The sequence below is a fragment of the Meriones unguiculatus genome, chromosome 11 (assembly GCF_030254825.1).
Source record: "Meriones unguiculatus strain TT.TT164.6M chromosome 11, Bangor_MerUng_6.1, whole genome shotgun sequence".
NCBI lineage: Eukaryota > Metazoa > Chordata > Mammalia > Rodentia > Muridae > Meriones > Meriones unguiculatus.
Window position 1 is genome coordinate 56,032,994 of NC_083359.1, and position 18,765 is coordinate 56,051,758.

Sequence of the window (18,765 nt, forward strand, 5' to 3'; positions counted from 1 at the left end):
TAGCCCTGGCAGGCCTAGAACTCACTTTGTAGACCAAGCTGCCTCCCAGGGGCGGGCATTAAAGATGCACCACCACGCCCTGTGAATTTTGTTTTGAGGGTCCTGCTGTGAACCTGGTTGGTTTACAACTTGCTGTGGGGTGATCCTCTGCTCTGGCTGTCAGTTATACCACCACACTGTTGGGTTTTCTGTCTGTCTGTTTTTGGGGGGTTGTTTGTGTATTTGTTTGTTTTTAGCTAAGATCTCACTCTGTGTAGTATGTAGCTCACAGTGACTTCAGCCTCCCAGGTAATCCCAGGATTACAGGTGTGTGCCATACACATGATACTACATGGCAATATATATTACATAAACTCTCTAATACTAAGCATAAAGTCTTTTTTTTTAAATTCTGAGTACTGCACCTTGCATGAGTACAGGGCTTCACATGTGCCGTTGAGGTACATCCCAATTGCAAGTAAGAATTCTTAATATGGAATAGGCTGTGCTGTAACAACGAGCAAACATCGTGCTGTTCCAGTTGACTGCCTCTGGACAGAACCCGCAGCAGAGCCACGGCCGTGCTCCTTTGCTTCCTCTGACCATGGCTAACACCTTTCTTCCCACTCTTTTGTTCAGTTAACTGAAGAGAGAAGAACTGTGAGTTAAGGAAAGTGAAGAAGAGAACCATGTCAGTTTCTGTGTTATAATTTCAAGTCACAGCCAAAGGATGAATAACTAATGCATGGAATAACGTCTCCTGCATTACACTGTTCTAGTCCTGTTTTAATACATCTGCATCTCTCAGCTCCACAAGTCAGCCATTAGTGGCCATGTTTTCCTGGGTTCTGATGCTAGGCTTACTACCATTCATTGCTAATGCTTTCTTTTTCCCCAGGTGCTGGAGTGGCCCTACTGAATGACCATATTTATGTGGTGGGGGGTTTTGATGGTACAGCCCACCTTTCTTCTGTTGAAGCTTACAACATTCGCACTGATTCCTGGACAACCGTCACTAGTATGACCACTCCACGGTGCTATGTAGGGGCCACAGTGCTTCGGGGGAGACTCTATGCAATTGCAGGGTAAGGATTTTGAAAGTGGGTAAAATCGTGTGTCCAGGGCAAGAATTCATTTGATTTAATCACCATTTTGGATGGAGGCATAATGTGTGTTGTGGTGGAACAACTGGTGAGACCGTTTTTACTCCCATCTCAGGCACTGGGATTTGAACCGGGCACATGGTAGACTCGTGCCCCATGGCTTGAGCTGTAGTGCCAGCTCCAGGGCTGCTTTAAGACTTGTATGTAAAAGAATGAAAATCTCATTTCCTTCTTTTGTTTTTCCCCACTTAGATATGATGGGAATTCTCTGCTGAGTAGCATCGAGTGTTATGACCCTATCATCGACAGCTGGGAAGTAGTGGCCTCCATGGGAACCCAGCGTTGCGATGCTGGTGTGTGTGTTCTCCGAGAAAAGTAACTTATTTGAACACCACTGAGCTAATGACTACTCCAAGGAACAGTTTGTGGGAGAATCAAGGATCCTTTGCAGAATGTCTATTTCTCACTGTGTGCACAGATTACAGGCCCCTGTGCTGTCATGATTGTACTTATTTGACACTCTTTTTCGCACTGGTACTGTTGCTCAGAAGGGTGGGACAGGTACTCAAGGGAAGAGAATTGACATCTGCATGTGAGAACCCAGATCATCTTTCTCTGTGGTCTGAGGAGCACTCTCTTACTGTTTCTGACTTACCATGTGCGTGGGAGAATGTATATATGTATGCTTGTATGGCTGTATGTGTGTTGTGCCTCATATATTGCAGAGAATTAAGGTGAGTATGGCCTGCTGGGTGTGGCCTGTATCCATCCTAGGTGATTGGAAGGATATCAGCTTATATAAGCTTGGTAAAATGAAAGTCTTTTATTCTTCTCAGAAGCAAAAATATCTTTTCTAAATACAAAGGTAGCTTGGGGCATCACAGTTCCCTTCTGTAGAAAACAGAGAGATCACTGTTAAAATTTGAGAGGCTGAGAGGAGAGATTTGTCCTGTTCTCACTTAGGGGAACATAATTGGTGCAGAGATTTGAATAAGTGGCGTGAACTGAATGAAATGGGAGTGAACCCAGAAGATCACTGAAGTGTAAATTGGAAGGCTTGAAAGGACATATTATTTGACCCCAAAGTCTTTCTAATGTAGAATGTTGTACTGTCTTGGTATGGAGATTAACAGTGAGAGATTAACAGTGGGGGCGGGGGGGTTAGAATAAGAGATGCTCTAAATGTGCAGCGTACAATATACCTGTGGTAAACTAGAAATGTCTGTGATTTTACAGTCATCTTAGTTCCTGCCAGGGCTCCTGTAGCCATACAGTGTTCGTCTTTAAATGGGCGAAAGACCAACTTTCTGGTGACTCAAGTGCTACTACATTACTACACTTCCACACTATTTATTTGGGGATTGGGTGGGGTAGCTGCAGCCTAGTAGTTGAAGTCCCTGAGCACTGCCCTGCTGTTTGAAGGGCACACTTCTCCTAAGGAGTGCTTAATGCTGCTGTGCATGGTACATTCGGTTCTCTTCCTGCTACATTTTCTGTGCCTGTCTTTAGAGTATCTTTTATTCCTTCTGGATCAAAATAATCAAAGACAACTGAAAATCTTTTGTTAGTTCCTGTACCTCTGCCAACATTTCTGAGCTGCCATTCTAGGCTTCTCAGTGTCATAGGGTGAAATCCTTGCATTATTGGTATAGCAAATATGAGAATGTGATAGCCTAAACTGGACTACACTTTTCTTTTGCTCTGGAATCCCACTTTTCCTCTTTCCCTGAATTGTGTTTGCCAACAGAGTTAAATTTCCTTTGTATTTTTTTAAAAAAAAGAACATTAAAAACGGACTGTCTGAAATGGCTTTAAGAGAGTTAAATGGCTAGTGCTGCTTGAGCAGACATGTTGAAAGGACATGCAGCTCCTGTCTTGTTTCCCAACCTTTTACCTTATGCTTGCTGGTGAACTCAGCTGCTTCTCTAGTCAACTTGAAGTATCAGTAAAATGTTGGCACAAATTTGTCCACTTTATCGGCCCCTTTCACACTTTGGATTTACATGAAAAACGAAAGACAGATAGACAGGTAGGTAGAGAGAGTTTGTCTTTTATCCCAGCACTCAAGTGGCAGAGTCAGGCAGATCTCTGAGTTCAAGGCCGGCCTGGTCTCTAGAGTGAGTTTCAGAACAGCTAGGGCTTCACAGAGAACCCTGTCTCACAAAACAGAGCAAAAGAAAAAGGAATAAAGAAGCACCAGGCATGCACACAGTGTACTTACATGTAGGCCAAACATTCATAAAAAATAATAAAAAAGAAAAACGGTTACAGAGATAACTCCCCAGACAGAGCTATTTCCTATTCCGTGATTCATCAGCAGTACCTTGTTCCTGAGGTTGTTCTATGAGATTAGATTTATGTTAAAGAGCCAGAGAATGCTGATCAATAGAAGAAATAATGAAGAGAAAGGGCTGGTAGGTAGCTCTTGGGCTGCTGATTTCTGAGTTTTAGGCTACTGAAGCACATTCTAATGCCCACTTAATTTCAGGGTTTCTGTCATTCTAGTCTTTATTTGTTTCTGTTAATGGCATCTGATTATACAAATAGCTGTGTATAAGGCCTGCCACACAACTGCAAGACTTTTTGACCCTTTTTTTTTTTTTTTTAAATCTTGACATGGCATCTCACTATGTAACTCTAGCTCTCCCAGAAATTTGATGTGTAGACCAGACCAGGCAGGCCTTGAACCTGAAGAGATCTATTTTCCTCTGCCTCCCTGGTGCAGGATTAAAGGCCTGTGCCACCACAAGACTGTTGGTCCCAGAGCCAAAGGAATCAGAAAAATAAGAGGATAGAGCTCTTCCCTGTGTCTTAAGCAGAGACATTGTGTTGCTAATTGAACCACAACCTGTGAAATAATAGTTCCTGCATCTTAGAAAGGGCCAGAGAAGATAGACAGGTACAAGAAGTCATGAAGAGAAAGGACTAGTAGGTAGCTCTTGAGCAGCAGTGCTGATTTCTGAGTTTTGGGCCGTATTCACAGTTCCGTTCATGTGCTAGAGCTGCCACTCAACAGTTTCCAGAAAACCAGTACGTAAAACTCACTGCTACTTTTTAAGTTTCCCCAACTTCACATGCAGAGTACATTCAGACTCAGACTTCCATTCATTTGTTCCTTCTTCTTTATAAAAAAAAATTTGAGTATTTGTATGTTGATGTGGGTTGTACACCCAGTTGCCAGGCCTGTGGAGGCTAGAAGGCCTCCAGAGCCTCTGGGGCTGGAATGGTAGTTTGTGAGCTGCCCAACATAGGTGCCTTAGGAAGAACGGTGTGCACTCTGAACTGCACTGTTTTTCCACCCGCTTTGTGTGGTAGGGTCAGAGCATAGCCTCAGATAGAGTCTGCCTTGTGATCATGTTCTTTTTATGAGGGTGGATGTGTGTGTCTAGTCAGGACACTTCCGTAGAGGTATCTCTCACCTGTATGAGTTCTGGGGATCTAACTGCAGTTGTCAAGCTTGTGTAAGCCATTGAGTCCCCAGAATCCACCTGCCTCTTACTGGCCAGGGCTAGAATTATAAGCATGTGCTTTGTTCACACGTATTGTTCACATATGCACTGTGCATCAGACCCAGATCTTCCATCTGTAAATCATCTTGGTGCAATCCTAGCCCCCGTGTTTTCTGCTCACATAACTCTGGATCCATCAGTTTCCTAGCCAAGGGAGCTTTATCTCCTCATCACGATACAGACCTCCAACTCATTCAGAGTTTTAGAATTTTGTCATTGTTCAAATCCATGGTGTAAACAGACTGATGTCTGTAACTATCACACTTTCCCAGTAGTTATTTTGTCATCAGTTATTTCTGAAACTCAGATGTGATCATCACAGTACTTAATATACAGCCAGTTACTGGTAAATATTGAAGTTTTTTCTGTCTTCAGGTACCGCAGATGTCCATTTTCTGTACTATAAATTTCAAATTCTTTAACATGCATCGGTCCATGTGCTAAGGGTCATATTCTACCATTCTGATCTTACTAATATAGTCTTTTCAGGTATAATACACTTCAGTCACTGGTTTGGCAACCATTTCTAAATTTGGTCCCTTTCTAGTTCAATTATCATACTGTAACCTGTGTTGGAAAGTTTGCTTTTCTGACAACCGTAATGCCATACTACCGTGCCACCTAGGGATCCTGGAGAGATGGGTAAAGGTGTGATCTGTTTTTCTAGAGGACCTGGGCTGTGTTCCTCCCACCCACATTGGGGCTTACAGCAGTTAACTCTAGTTCCAGACATTTTGGAGCCGTCTTCTGGCCTCCATAGGCACCAGGCATGCAGGCAGTGCACTTACATGCAGGCAAAACACTCATAAAAATATTTAAAATGCCGGACAGTGGTGATGCTCACCTTTAATTCCAGCATTCAGGAGGCAGAGACAGGCGGATCTCTGAATTCTAGGCCAGCCTTGTCGACAGAGTGAGTTCCAGGACATCCGAGGCTATGCAGAGAAACCCTGTCTCAAAAAAGAAAAAAAAAAAAAGAAAGAAAAAGGCAGAGATAAAGACCTAAGTCCCTAGACAGAGCTGTTTTCCTAATCCATGGTTCATCGGCAGTATTTTGTTCCTGAGGTCAAGTCTAATCCATGAGATTAGGTTTGAATCTAATTCTCACATACAGTGTAATGTGGAACTAATTATACATGAGCGCATGTACACCTGCACGCCAGAAGAGGGCACTAGAGGGAATCGATGGTTGTGAGCCACCGTGTAGTTGCTGGGAATTGAACTCAGGACCTCGGGAAGAGCAGACAATGCTCTTAACCACTGAGACATCTCTCCAGCCCGTAATGTGGAACTAACAAATAGAGGAACAACTTCGAATGTTGGACAAAACGTTTGCACTAGAACGTTAAGAGCCGTGACTTTGGAACTCCCTGGGACCTGTAGACATTGCAAACCGTATCTTTGCCTTCGTGGACTGTTCCCAAGGGCACACCCTTTAGAGGGACGACTGCATTTTGTTTTGTTTTTGAGACTGGGTTTCTCTGTGTAGCTTTGCCTGTCCTGGAACTCTGTAGACCAGGCTGGGATGATTACGTTTTCAAAAGTACTATAAGAAACGCTTTGCTGCCTAACAAATGCCTAGTGTTATTAAACACTAGGCTTAAGACTTTATTTTTTATAGATTTATTTTTACAGTATTCTGCCTGCATGTGTGCCTGCAGGCCAGAAGAGGGCACCAGATCTCGTTATAGATGGTTATGAGCCACCATATGGTTGCTGGGAATTGACATTTGGAAGAGCAGCCAGTGTTCTTAGTCTCTGAGCCATCTCTCCAGAGCCCCTAGGCTTAAGATTTTCATGAAATGTATTCAGCAGTCTACATTGCTTCCTACGTAGGAAGCAAATGCTTTGTTGCTAAATCTTGCTGAGATGTGATCTGACCAGGATCATCTCCATCTATTCATGAGACAATGAAAATGTCCGAAGACCCAAATAGTAATGCTAGCTATAGTGATTTGCCTAGGGCAATATGAAGGGAGGCCCGGGGACCAAGTAGGTATAGAGAAAAAGGATTTGTCACAAGTCACGCTGACAATTCGGTCAGGCATAAATAAAGGCGCCTGCGCAATAGAGTCCAGACGCCTGCGCAAAGGTGCGTTGATGAGCACCGGGCGCCCCGCCCCTGCGGACCGAGCCATCGTAGTTCCGGGTGAGCGAGCCCAGACCGCGCGTGCGCCGTCGTGGCCGAGGCTGTGGCTGCGGGGCGATGGAACCGGCTGAGCTGCAGAACGAGCTAGTGTCAGCCGAGGGCCGGAACCGGAAGGCGGTGCTGTGCCAGCGTTGCGGCTCTCGGGTGCTGCAGCCGGGGACTGCGCTCTTCTCTCGCCGACAGGTAAGGAAGTCCGTAGAGCTGCTCAGACCCGCGCTGTCCTAAGCAGCCCGGCGGCTCGCCGCCCGTCCCAGGTTTCCGGAGACCGCGCCCTTCTTCGCCGTCCTGGCCCCGCCCTGCGTCGCGAGGCCCCGCCCCGCGGATGCGCCTGGCGACCGGGACCCGGTGGCCTGGCGTGGTTGCCTGACCGCCTCTGCGGTTCTTTTACGCAGAATCCTCGTTTAGTGAGTGCCCCTGTCCCGGGCGTCCCACCTCCCCCAGGCCCCGAGTTCCCTGCGAGCTGACGGAGCTGAACCCTGCCTCCTGGAGCTCTGGCCAACCTGCCTCCCGCCAGTATATCTCCTGCCGCCCAAAGGCACCTGAGAATCACTTGATTCCTGTCCCCCCATAGCCCTCACCCTTCTTTTGTTGTTGTTTTGGTTTGGTTTTCGAGACAAGTTTGAAGCCTTGACTGTCCTGGACTCTCGTTGTAGACCAGGCTGCCCTCGAACTCAAGTGATCCGCCAGCCTCTGCCTTCCTGAGTACTAGGATTACAGGCGTGCGCCACCGCGCCCGGCTATCCTCACTCATTTTTCAGTCCCTATTTCTTGTTATTTGCTGCTCTGCAGAGGAGCTCCAGAATCCAGGTTGGTGGAGAGAATGACTGCTGGCACTCACCTTCCCAAGCGAGACACAGTTCCCAGGACGATGCATTTCGAGTAGATTTCGAAGCCTAACAATTCTTGCTGTTAGGAGTGTGAGTGTGTGTCTGTAATATTTTTATGGCCAATTTTTATTTAAAGAGAAAGAGAGGGGTCTGGAGAGATGGCATAGTGGTTAAGAGCACTGTCTGGTGTTCCAGTGGTCCTGAGTTCATTTCCAGGCAACCACATGGTGGCTCACAACCATCTATAATGTGATCTGGTACCCTCTTGTGTCAAGCAGGTGTATATGCAGATTAGAGCACTCAAATACATAATCTAAATAAATCTTTAAGAAAAGAGAGAAAGCAGACTCCGTATGCGAAGAAGTAATCCAGAATCTGAATCCTCAAGTCTTTCCCCCTTCCCCTTCTGTGTGTTCTGTGTGTGCTCTTAGGTTTTCTTTGAGACAGGGTCTCATTGTGTAGCCTTGGCTGGCTTGGAACTTGCTCTGTAGACCAGGCTAGCCTCCAACTCAGAGATCCACCTGTCCAGTTCAGACTTGCCACTGCTTCTGCTTGCTTGTTCTGACAAAGTGAAGATGATGAATAGGGAAGGGTTTGGGTGGGAACTTGGAGCACTGTGCCTCCTGTGTGGTACAGTTCTTGTACCCTTTACTGGAAGCTTGCCTGCTTTTGTAAACTGACAGAAATGTAAATGTGCCTGGATGCTATGTTATGGCATGTGCCTATAATGCTACACAGTTAGACCCAGCAGGGATACATAAGGAGATCCTGTCTACAAATGGAATAAATCTGTTAAAAATTTTAAAAAGAAATTTTAAAGTCTATAGATAGAGCATTTGTTTTATATGTTTTAAATTGATGTTTTATGGGAGGGAGCCTGTGAGCAAATTAAGTTACATGTTCCATATCATATTTTGTTTTTCAACAGAGTACCCTTACAGAGAACAAACTATTTACAACACACATTTTTCACCTGAAATCCCATAGAGCTTCAGCATAGCTTTTTAGTCATTACCCTGGACTGTTGAAAAATGACTGTCAAGCCAGTCTAGCAAAGCTCATGTTCATCCTGAAGGAAGCTCTTCCAGTATGTATGAGGAAAATATCTGAGCAGTCTGATTCTTTTTGCAGATTGAAGGCATACATGCTCGCAGAATACTGTATACATAATCTTTAAAATATATATGTATTTATTATGTATACAGTGTTCTGCCTTCATGTATGCCTGCAGGCCAGAAGGGGCCACCATATCTCATTCTAGATGCCTATGAGGCATCATGTGGTTGCTGGGAATTGAACCCAGGACCATCTGGAGGAACAGCCAGTGCTCTTAACCTCTGAGCCATCTCTCCAGCCCTCAGCTTGCTTTTTTTTTTATATAGCCTAAGACCATCTGCCTAGGTGTGATACTACCTACAGCGGGCTCAACCTCCTACGGAAATCATTAATTAAGACAAATGCCCTACACTTGCCTGCAGGCCAGTGTGAGTGAGACCTCTCAGCTGAAGTTCCCTTTTTCCAGGTGACTAGTTTGTGTCAAGTTAACAATAATAACAACTTTGAATCAGAACTGTTTCAGATTTTAGGGGTGTGACTTTTGGGAGGAGGATGGAGGACATTTTTGCAATTATACAGTGAAATATTTTAGGTTTGAGAGCCGAGTCTAAACATGGATTTTGTTTCATATCTACCATTTCACATAGGCTGAAGATAATTTAATGTATTTTTGGTGTGCCTTCATTTTGCCTATAACCCATCATATGACATCAGGTGTGGAATTCTCCAGTCTTGTAATAGCAGTGCTCTAAAAGTTTCAAACATTGGAGTATTTCAGGTTGGATTTAGGAATTGAGGGACTTAGAATTTAAGTGTTCTTAATTTGTGTGTGTGTGTGTTTGTGTGTGCACCATATATATGCAGGGGCCCTTGGATGCCAGAAGAAGGCTTCAGACCCTCTGGAACAGGAGGCTGTGAGCCACCATGTGGATTCTGAGAACCAAACCTGGGTCCTCTGGAAGAGCAGTATATGCTCTTAACCATAAGCCATGTCTCCAGCCCGGACTTCGCATAATCTTAACCAAAGCTGTTGTTGGTTAAGGTAAATAGAGGCAGGGTGACATTTCCTAATTTGAAATACAGTGTGTTTTAGAAACCATGACATTTGCCTTAGCCAGAACGGAGGTTCTGGAGCCATGGGGATGGAAGCTCATGGTCAAGTAAGGGTGTGGGATTGAAAGTAAGACTCAACTGTGCCACTCGGTCTTCAATGGCAACGGCAGAGTGGCCAGAGCTTCCTTAGATGACCAAATGGCAGAAACCTTGCAGGAATAAAGTACTGAGGTAATGAGGGGCAGCTGGGAACAAGGGGAATACCCCTTTCTACTTCAGCGCTAACCTGCTGTGCAAAGAAAAAGGGAAACTCAGTGGAGTTTGGAAATTAGAAAAATGATGATGTACAAGAGAGGTGTTTGATCTTTTATGGGAAGAGCGGAAGAGTAGCTTGTGGGAAAGAAAGTATAAACTGTTGGGGTGGAGTGGGAAGAAGGCTCAGCTCTGAAGAGCACCTGTGTATTGCAGAGGATCCAGGTTCAGTTCCCAGCACCCACATGGTAGTTCACAGTCATCCATAGGCTACATGGGCTTCCATGGGCTACAACTGACATCCACTGGCAGCACATATGTGTAGGCAAAACACCTATATACATAAATTAAAACGTGAATAAATCTGAAAGTATACTTAAAGGAAAACAGTATTGGGTTAAGCATATTGGAGCAGAAAACCCGAGGACAGTGACCAAGAACAGTGTCTTATAGAACCAGCCATGTGTTTACAGATGGCAGCGCTCTAGGGTACTTTTTCCAGAAATGAAAACTCACATTCAAGCTTTAATGAATGCTTGTGGCACCTGCATTCATTTCAACACCAAGCTGGAGGCAGCACAGATGTCTCTGAGTAGGTGAATGGAGCAGAACTCAGCAGTAAACACAGAGGAGCTAAGGCTTGTTCTTTCTGTTTCTGTTTTGAGAGAGCAGCTCATGTAACTTGGATTGTCCTCAAGTTTGGTTTGTAGTGGAGGATGACCTTCAACTCCCAATCCTCCTGCCTCCACCTTTCAAGTGTTGGGATTACACCATCAGAGCCAGCTTGATACAACTTGGATGAATCTTCAGATAATTATGCTAGTGAGCAAGCCAGCCCTCAACCATTATAAGCTTTTTATTTGGTTTGTCTGTTTGGTTTTGGTTTTTCTCAGTGTAGCCTTGGCTGTCTTGGAACTTGCTCTGTAGACCAGGCTGGCCTCAAGATCTGCCTGTCTCTGCCTAGGATTAAAGGAGTGCACCACCACTGCCTGGCCCAATTATAAGCTCTTATGAATCCATTAGTATAAAATTCTCTCTTGCACCCCCTGTTTATTTGACACAGTCTCACTGTGTCAAAGTGGAAGGCTAGCCTGCAGTTTTATGGTACCCAGGCATAATGATCTTAAAGATCTCCCTGCCTCGACCTTTCCAGGGCTGGAATGTGCCATTACCAGCCCCTCCCCCTCCTCATCTGCACGAATGTGGGGAGAGTGGGTGGAGGGGTGGTGTGTATGGGGGGTTGTGTGTCTGTTTAATGTGAGACAGATCTCATATAATGTGTTGCTGAGAGGATGACCTTGAATTCTCAATCCTCTGGCTCTTATCCAAGTGTTACAGTTAAAGGCATGGACCACCAAACCTAATTTGTATAGTGCTGGGGACCAAACAAGGATTTTTTTGTATTTTGGGGGTTGGTTGATTGGTTGGTTGGTTGGTTTTTTGAGATAGGGTTTCTCTGTGTAGCCTTGGCTATCCTGAACTTACTTTGTAGACCAGGCTGGCCTTGAACTCACAGAAATCTGCCTGCCTCTGCCTCCCACAATGCTAGGATTATAGGTAAGCACCACTGTGCTCAGGTGTGTGAAACTGTTTGTTTGTTTGTTTGTTTGTTTGTTTGTCTTTTTAATTTTTGAGACAGTCTCTCTTGTGTAACTCTGGCTCTCCTAGAACTGTCTGTAAACCAGGCTGGCCTCGAATTTAGACACTCACCTGCCTCTGCTTCCCCAGTTCTGGGATGAAAGGTGTGCACCACTACACTTGGCCCTGTGTGACATTTTTGAAATAAGAACATTTCAGAAATGAGGAATGGATCGGTGTTTGCCAGCAGATGAGATTGCAGGGCAAGGCATGGATGGATGTGGTTATGAGAAGGCAGCAGAGCTCTGGTGATGGACAGAGCTGCTCACTGTCCTGACTAATGGTGAAAAAACAGCTCACAACTAAATGACACAAGTCAATGGGGAGGCTGAGTCAAGAGGATCAGAGTTTAAGGCACCCTAGGCAGCAAGACCTTAAATGAAAAGCATCAACAAAACCCTGGAAGCTGGGGAGGGTTGGCTAAGACCTCCAGATTGTATCATTGTTCGTTCTCTGGCTGTGAGAGCTAGCTAGTCAGCTGTGTAAGGCTTTGCCTTCTGGGGCTCGCATTAGCCTCAAGGAATCAGTGTTACTTCTTTTGGTTGTTGTTTTGTCTTTTGAGACAGGATCTCACTATGTAGCCCTGGCTCTCTTGGAACTGGCTATGTAGACCAGGCTGCCTCATCTTTACAAAGAGCTTTCTGTTTCTGCCTCCCAAGTGCTGGGTTTAAAGGTTTTAAGTGGGTTTTAAGTGCTCTGCATCTTAAAAGTTCTTAAAAGATTTATGCTTATTTGTGCATGTATGCATGCCTGTGTCTGTGTGTATGTGCATCTGTGTGTGTGGTGTGCACATGTCTTAAGTGCTGGGTTTTAAGTGCTCTGCATCTTAAAAGTTCTTAAAAGATTTATGCTTATTTGTGCATGTATGCATGCCTGTGTCTGTGTGTATGTGCATCTGTGTGTGTGGTGTGCACATGTCTGCAAATTCCAGCAGAGTCCAGAAGTAAACATCAAATCACTTGGAGCTAGAGTTACAGAGAGTTTTGAGTCACCTGAAGTGGGTCCTGGGAACCACAGACACACACACACACAAATAAGCATCAATCTTTTAGAATTGTCCTTTAAACCCAGCATGTGGGAGGCAGAAACAGACCATTCTATGTAAAGTTTTGCCTTTTAATCCCAGTACTCAGGCAGCTGTGAGGCAGGAAGATCATGACTTTTGACCAGCCAGGGCTATAGCAAGATGCTGTCTCTAAAATTATTGTGGGTGGGAAGCAAGTGATAGGGCAGCAGCCCTGCAGAGGAGCAGAGGGTTTGTAAGCTTTGCTGGCTTTGCATTTTGCAGTGGAAAGTCTGCATGTACCAAAGGCTTTCTTTCCCCTAGCAATTGAGAAGACGGGTAGGTTGAAGTTTACAAGGTCTGGAGATAGGAACTAGAGAGACAGCTCAGTTGTTAAGAGCACTTGTTACTCTTCCAGAAAACATGAGTTTAGTTCCCAGCACCCATGTCCCATGGCTTACAATTGCCTTAGCTAATTCGATATGATGCCCTCTTCTGGCCTCCATACGCTCCCCGAACATAACATTGCATACCCTTACCACATGCACACACAAGAATAAACGTTTAAAAATCTTGGGAATAACACTTCAAATTCTAAAATCAGATTTTATTTTTTATAAGATAAATCTATCCCAGGAACAGATACTCTAATGGAGAAAGACAACAAATTAATGAGGCATTTTTAGGGACTGGAGAGATGGTTCAGCAGGTAAGAGTACTTACTACTCCTACAGAGAACCCTCGTTAAATTCCTAGCACCCATATGGTGGCTCTCAGCCAACTAAAACTCCAGTTCCAGGGGATCCAACAGGTACACATGTGATGAACATACATGCATGCATGTGGGCAAAACGTAAACATACACATGAAAATCTAATAAGACATTTTCAGAAAATATAAGCATGGTGTGGAAACTGTCAGGTATGATTAGTATGTTTATATTTTAATTCTCTTTTTTAAGATTTTATTTATTATGTATATAATGTTCTGCCTGCATGTACACCTGCTCACCGGAAGAAGGCACCAGATCTCATTATAGATGGTTATGAGCCACCATGTGATTGCTGGGAATTGAAGTCAGGACCTTTGGAAAAGCAACCAGAGCTCTTAACCATCTCTCCAGCCCAATTATCTTTTCAGATGTGCCCAAGTGTGGCAGAGTGTGCACTTTAAATATGTGTAGGCTGTGCACCAGTGATTCTTCAGTTAAGCCCTCTAGATAGATAGACAGATAGATGGATAGATAGATAGATAGATAGATAGATACGCATTGTGGGTCAGAGATTTCCTAAGATTATGTGCACTGAATACCAACCAACAAGGGGCCCAGCGATGCCAAGACTGTGTGCAGACCATCTTCCTGCCTGTTGAGGAAGCAAGGCAGTCAGTGAGGCTGATAATACACAGTGGAGCAAGGGGGAAACTAGGTCCTGTCATGCCTTGGCCTCCATGAACAGTGAAGTGGAGAAGCTAGCTGCTAAAGCACTCCTCCCATATCTCTTAAGACTCAGAGCAAACCCTCTGGTTCCCTTTCTCATCGGGCCTTGCTGCTGAGCTTGGTGTCTAAAGGAAGAAGAGTATACTGAAGCTGGCCTCACGGCGGTATAGTCTAGTATAGAGAATAGGGCCAGATACCAACAAGTGTGAACACTGTACAGTGGGGACAATCTGAGAGTTAAATAGATGAATGTGAAGTTCTAGGCAGCTGGAGTAATTTGTGTGTGTGTGTGTGTGTGTGTGTGTGTGCACAGGCCAGCACTCACAGGCAGGAGGTGTATTTGGGGTAGGGGTGGTTTAGAGGTATGTAGTGGGTGAAGAGGCCCTTATATGTTTTGACCTGCATCACAATAAGAGAAGGATTTTTCCCTTTTTTTGTTTTGTTTTGGAGACAGGGTTTCTCTGTGTAGCCTTAGCTGTCCTGGACTCTTTGTAGACTAGGCTGGCCTTGAACTCACAGAGATCTGCCTGCCTCTGCCTCTGCCTCCTTGAGTGCTGGGATTACAGGCGTGCGCTGCTGCACCCGGCTACAAGAAGGGAAGAAACGGGCAGGCAAAAGGACATATCTGAAAGCAGAAATGGTCGCTAGTGCTATGTGATTTTTATGAATATAACTGAATCAAAAAAGGAGTGTGGAAAGTGAAAATCTTAAAAAAGAACCAGGACAAGCCAAGTGTGTTGATAGCAGGGCTTTAATCCCAGCACTCAGGAGCCAGAGGCCAGGATATAGCTGTGACTTAAAGACCAACCATGACATGGAAGACTATGTCTAAATAATAATAGAGATAGTAATAATAATCAGGGTAGTCACTGCAAGGGCTGCCAGCATCCCAGGATGTGAGCTGCTGTGATGGCTGCTGTCTTTGTTTTCTCCCATTCTGGGAAGCTGCTGGGCATCAGGGTCCAATGTAAGCAGAAATGTGTGAAGATGTGACTAGACTCAGTTGAGCTATTCTACCCTCTGGTCTCTCCACTGCAGCTTTTCCTGCCCTCCATGAGAAAAAAGCCAGCTCTGGCTGATGGCGGCAGTGCTGATGGCGACCTCCTCCAGGAGCACTGGCTGGTCAATGACATGTTCATGTTTGAGAATGTGGGCTTCACCAAGGACGTGGGCAACATCAAGTTTCTGGTCTGCGCCGACTGTGAGATTGGACCCATTGGCTGGCATTGCCTAGATGACAAGAACAGCTTCTACGTGGCCTTGGAGCGAGTTTCCCACGAGTAGCTGAGGGATGGGGGCTTGGCTCCACCCCAGCTGTAAAGCTGTCCCCACGAGAACCGACCTGGAGCCTGGTGTGTCTGCCGAGCTGGCAGTCTTCTTGGTACTGATATAACTGAAGAGCACCGATGCCCTGAGCGTGCAGAGGGCCAGGCCTGCTTCTTTCAGGCCGTCAGTGCATGCCTCCCGATAGTCCTCTCTGCATCACGTGCCCTAATTCCTTCCCCGGTTTCAAACATGGAAGAACATGCAAGTACTCTACAAGTGTAATGTGGTCCCTGGCCCTCCTCCTTCACACCCTCACCCAGGGCTCCCTTCTTCCTGCTCAACAAGAGCAAGCAGTCATCTTAGCCACAGTGACAGGAAAAAGGATGCTCACTGGCTAATAGATGAAATGCCGCCTTTTCTCATTCAAGAAGCCAGGGGTAATAGGGTACACAACTGTACTCTTAGCTCTTAAGGGGTGGAAGCAGGAAGATCAGGAGTTCAAGGCCAGCCTCAGCTACATAGGGAATTCTAAGCCAGCCTGGGCTTAGAATAAAGCATACAAAGTATTTGAGAGTAACATCGTTGTATGTGACCTTGTAATTTATTTTTTTTTTAAAGTAGAACATTTATAAATGTTAGTATTTTACTAAGAAACACATTACTTGAGACACACTTTCAATACCATGTTTGAGAGCCTTTGTTCTGGGTTTATAGCGGATTTGTCCTGAAGATGTGACCCTTCTTCCCTTGGATCTTGATCAGGTTTCTCTCTTAGTCTCCTCCATGCTGCAGTCTGCACTGTCAGCTCTGGGGAAACTCAACTGCAGCTGTTTACAAGGCTCTGTTGGAATCAGAGTGGATGGAGGATATACAAGGGATAAGCCTAGCCGAATCACACCTGGGGTTATTAGGAACGACTTCTTTAATGAATACTATCACCATAGGTTAAATATAGGTTGCTAATGTCCTTATGATTTTGGTTCACCTGGACTATACCAACCCAGAATGCAAACCCTGTCTACCGAGATTTCTATTTTTATGGGACTGGTGTCACCTTTCCTTACTAGCCACCTTAAATCTTCAACTTGATCTCCAGTTGCTTAGTCATTTCTTTTCTGGAGTGACTCAGTAGCTTGAAGGGACTCTTTATAAACAGACTCAAATACTTTGCTAGCACCCTTCCTCTGGAGGCCTAAAATTGAAATGTGGGCTGGGTAGAGACCTTGTTATTCCCCATAACAACACTGCTTAGGAGGTAGAGGGGGTCAGGAGTTCAGGGTAAGCCTATACTATGTGAGATCTTGTCTCAGACAGGAACCGGAAAGATAGTTCAGCAGTTAAGAGTGTTTGATGCTCTTTCAGGGGACCTAAGTTCAGTTCCTAGCACCCGCATTGGTTCACAGCTGCCTGTAACTTCAGTTCAAAGAGATCTGCACCTTGTGGGCCCTGAGGTTGCGTGCACATGTGTGGTGTGCGCAGACAAGCAGGAACACGCACATACAAATAGGTAAATAAATACTTCACAAAATAAACCAAAAGCTTGTTCCTTGGCATCTGTCTCCTGGCTGTTCTTCCCTAACTGAAGCTTTTAAGGGCTCCATCTCTCTCTGTTTTTGGTTTTTCGAGACAAGATTTCTCTGTGTAGCTCTAGCTGTCCTGGAACTCGTTCTGTAAACAAGGCTGACCTCAAACTCAGAGATCTACCTGCCTCTGCCTCCCAAGTGCTGAGATTAAAGGCTTAAGGGCTTTCTTTTAAAGTAAAGGCCTTGGGCACAATTTTGCCAGCACCCTACTCACTACCTTTCCCACTCAAGAGTCTGAATGGGCTCTAGCAGCAGAGAAGAGACCATGTTTTCCAGACAGGCAAGCACGCCTGAGTATGACAGGAAGACAGCTGAGACTGCCCTGCTTGGGTCAAAAGGAACAAAACAAACAGATGCCTGAAGGAACACACCTCGCTTCACAAGTCAAAAACCTGAACTAAACTAGGCTTTTAATTCCCACCCCCTTTTTAAATCACAGAAATAATACGTGTTCATTGTATTGTAAGAATCGGTATAAATTTCTAATTAACTCACACTTCCATCGGCCAGAGCTTGCCATTCATATATCCTTAGTGTCTTTGTATATGTATATGCAAATATAGTTTTCTAAACAAATACGAGATCTTAATGGACTCTTTTATAACTTGTTATTTTCTGTGTTACAAAATAGGGAGCATTTTTCTTGTCAGCAGACACCCTGCCATGCACACTCTCGCTAATGTTCTATTGTGTTGCTGGCCTATAATGTCAATAATCCACTGCTGTGTTGCCTACAGTTGCTCAGAACGACGACACAACATGCAAGGGTACTGATTGTGTATTTCCATCCTTCCTTGGCTTGCATTACAGAAGTGGAATTGCAGGGTGGGCATGCTGTCAAGGCTTTGCGGTATGGACACATTCTTCAAAGCAGCCTTACCAGTGTGCCCTCCCTTCAGCAGTATGAAAGAGCACTCATTTTCTGCTCCCTTACTAAGAACGCTGGGCATTTTAATCATTAAAAAAAAAATGCCACTTTTCATTTTTTAAAGTATCTTATTGTTTTATTTGTTCTTATTTCTGGTAAAAATTTTCTATTCCTGCTGACTGTGTTCTTGGTTTGTTTGTTGTTTTTTTTTAGGGGGTGGGGTGAGGGGTGCTGGTTCTTTGAGACAAGGTTTCCCTATGTAGGCTTGGCTAACCTGGAACTTGCTGTATATACCAAGCTGATTTCAAACTCATTTCATTTTTTGAGAACTGCCAAACAGTATTTACCCAGCGACCAAAACACCTGAACTAGTATTCTGCCTTCTCAGTTTGATGTGAAAGAAATAAAGTCATTTAAACAGAGAAGTCACAGTCATCTCTGTCTTTGGGCAATACATGATTTGGGAAAACAGGAAAGCTGAGTCCGGAACGGAGGTGGTTAGCCTGAGGTCTGTCCGTGGCTGATTCATCACTTAAGAGCATCTACAGAACAGTGTCGCCTCTGTCACCTTCCACTCCTCTCCTGGTACAGGTTATCAATTGCAGTTCCACTGCTCCTTGCCGTGGGTGGATAGACTCACTGGTGGCTGCTGTGAACAGAGCATCCTGCAGTTCCAAGCTGGATGTGCAGGTCCTTGGTAGGGTACCTGTGCAGCGTGTACCAGTCTGGCTGTAACCCCAGCAAGCAAACAAGAAAAGCCTTTCAGTTCCTACTGGGTAGAGCATCAGACTTTGCCAAAACCTATTTACTTCTACAAAATTGGCATTTCAATAAACTGGAGAGACGGCCCAGTGGCTAAGAGCACTTTCTGCTGTTGCAGAGAACCCAGGTTCAGTTCACAGCAACTATATGGCAGCTCACAACTGCCTGCAAACCAGTTCCAGAGGATCTGGCACCTTCTGGCCTCTTCTAGGATGAGGCACGAAAGTGATACAGAGACACACTTGCAGACAAAAAACACATACACATAAATTTAAAAAC

General features: G+C 44.9%; 2 protein-coding genes and 1 non-coding gene across 6 annotated transcripts in view; all 3 read left to right on the forward strand.

The window, feature by feature from the left end:
* Klhl12 (kelch like family member 12) overlaps positions 1 to 2,888 on the forward strand; it is a 29,906-nt gene extending 27,018 nt beyond the window's left edge. For all 3 annotated transcript variants that reach the window (XM_021633793.2, XM_021633792.2, XM_060364334.1), the window contains exons 11-12: positions 878 to 1,064; positions 1,335 to 2,888. In XM_021633793.2, coding sequence (XP_021489468.1) covers positions 878 to 1,064; positions 1,335 to 1,461 — 314 coding nt within the window. In that variant the 3' untranslated portion in view covers positions 1,462 to 2,888. The remainder of the gene's footprint in view (positions 1 to 877; positions 1,065 to 1,334) is intronic.
* Positions 2,889 to 6,728: 3,840 nt separating this feature from the next.
* Rabif (RAB interacting factor) lies at positions 6,729 to 18,149 on the forward strand. 2 transcript variants are annotated; one of them, XM_060364336.1, is made up of 3 exons: positions 6,729 to 6,923; positions 7,530 to 7,547; positions 15,046 to 18,149. In XM_060364336.1, exons 1-3 carry the CDS (start codon positions 6,798 to 6,800, stop codon positions 15,289 to 15,291), a joined length of 390 nt encoding a protein of 129 aa, XP_060220319.1. In that variant the 5' UTR covers positions 6,729 to 6,797; the 3' UTR covers positions 15,292 to 18,149. The 2 variants fall into 2 exon arrangements, with proteins under 2 accessions (XP_060220319.1, XP_021489414.1); XM_021633739.2 differs by lacking the exon at positions 7,530 to 7,547 and having other exon boundaries at positions 6,741 to 6,923.
* Positions 14,086 to 14,212, forward strand: LOC132646585 (small nucleolar RNA SNORA61). Its single transcript, XR_009584848.1, has one exon. It is a non-coding gene; the product is annotated as a small nucleolar RNA SNORA61 (small nucleolar RNA).
* Positions 18,150 to 18,765: the final 616 nt, after the last annotated feature.

What these genes read in the sequence shown, in the direction of transcription:
- Rabif (XM_060364336.1), top strand. Translation starts at nt 6,798, where the DNA reads ATGGAACCGGCTGAGCTGCAGAACGAGCTAGTGTCAGCCGAGGGCCGG.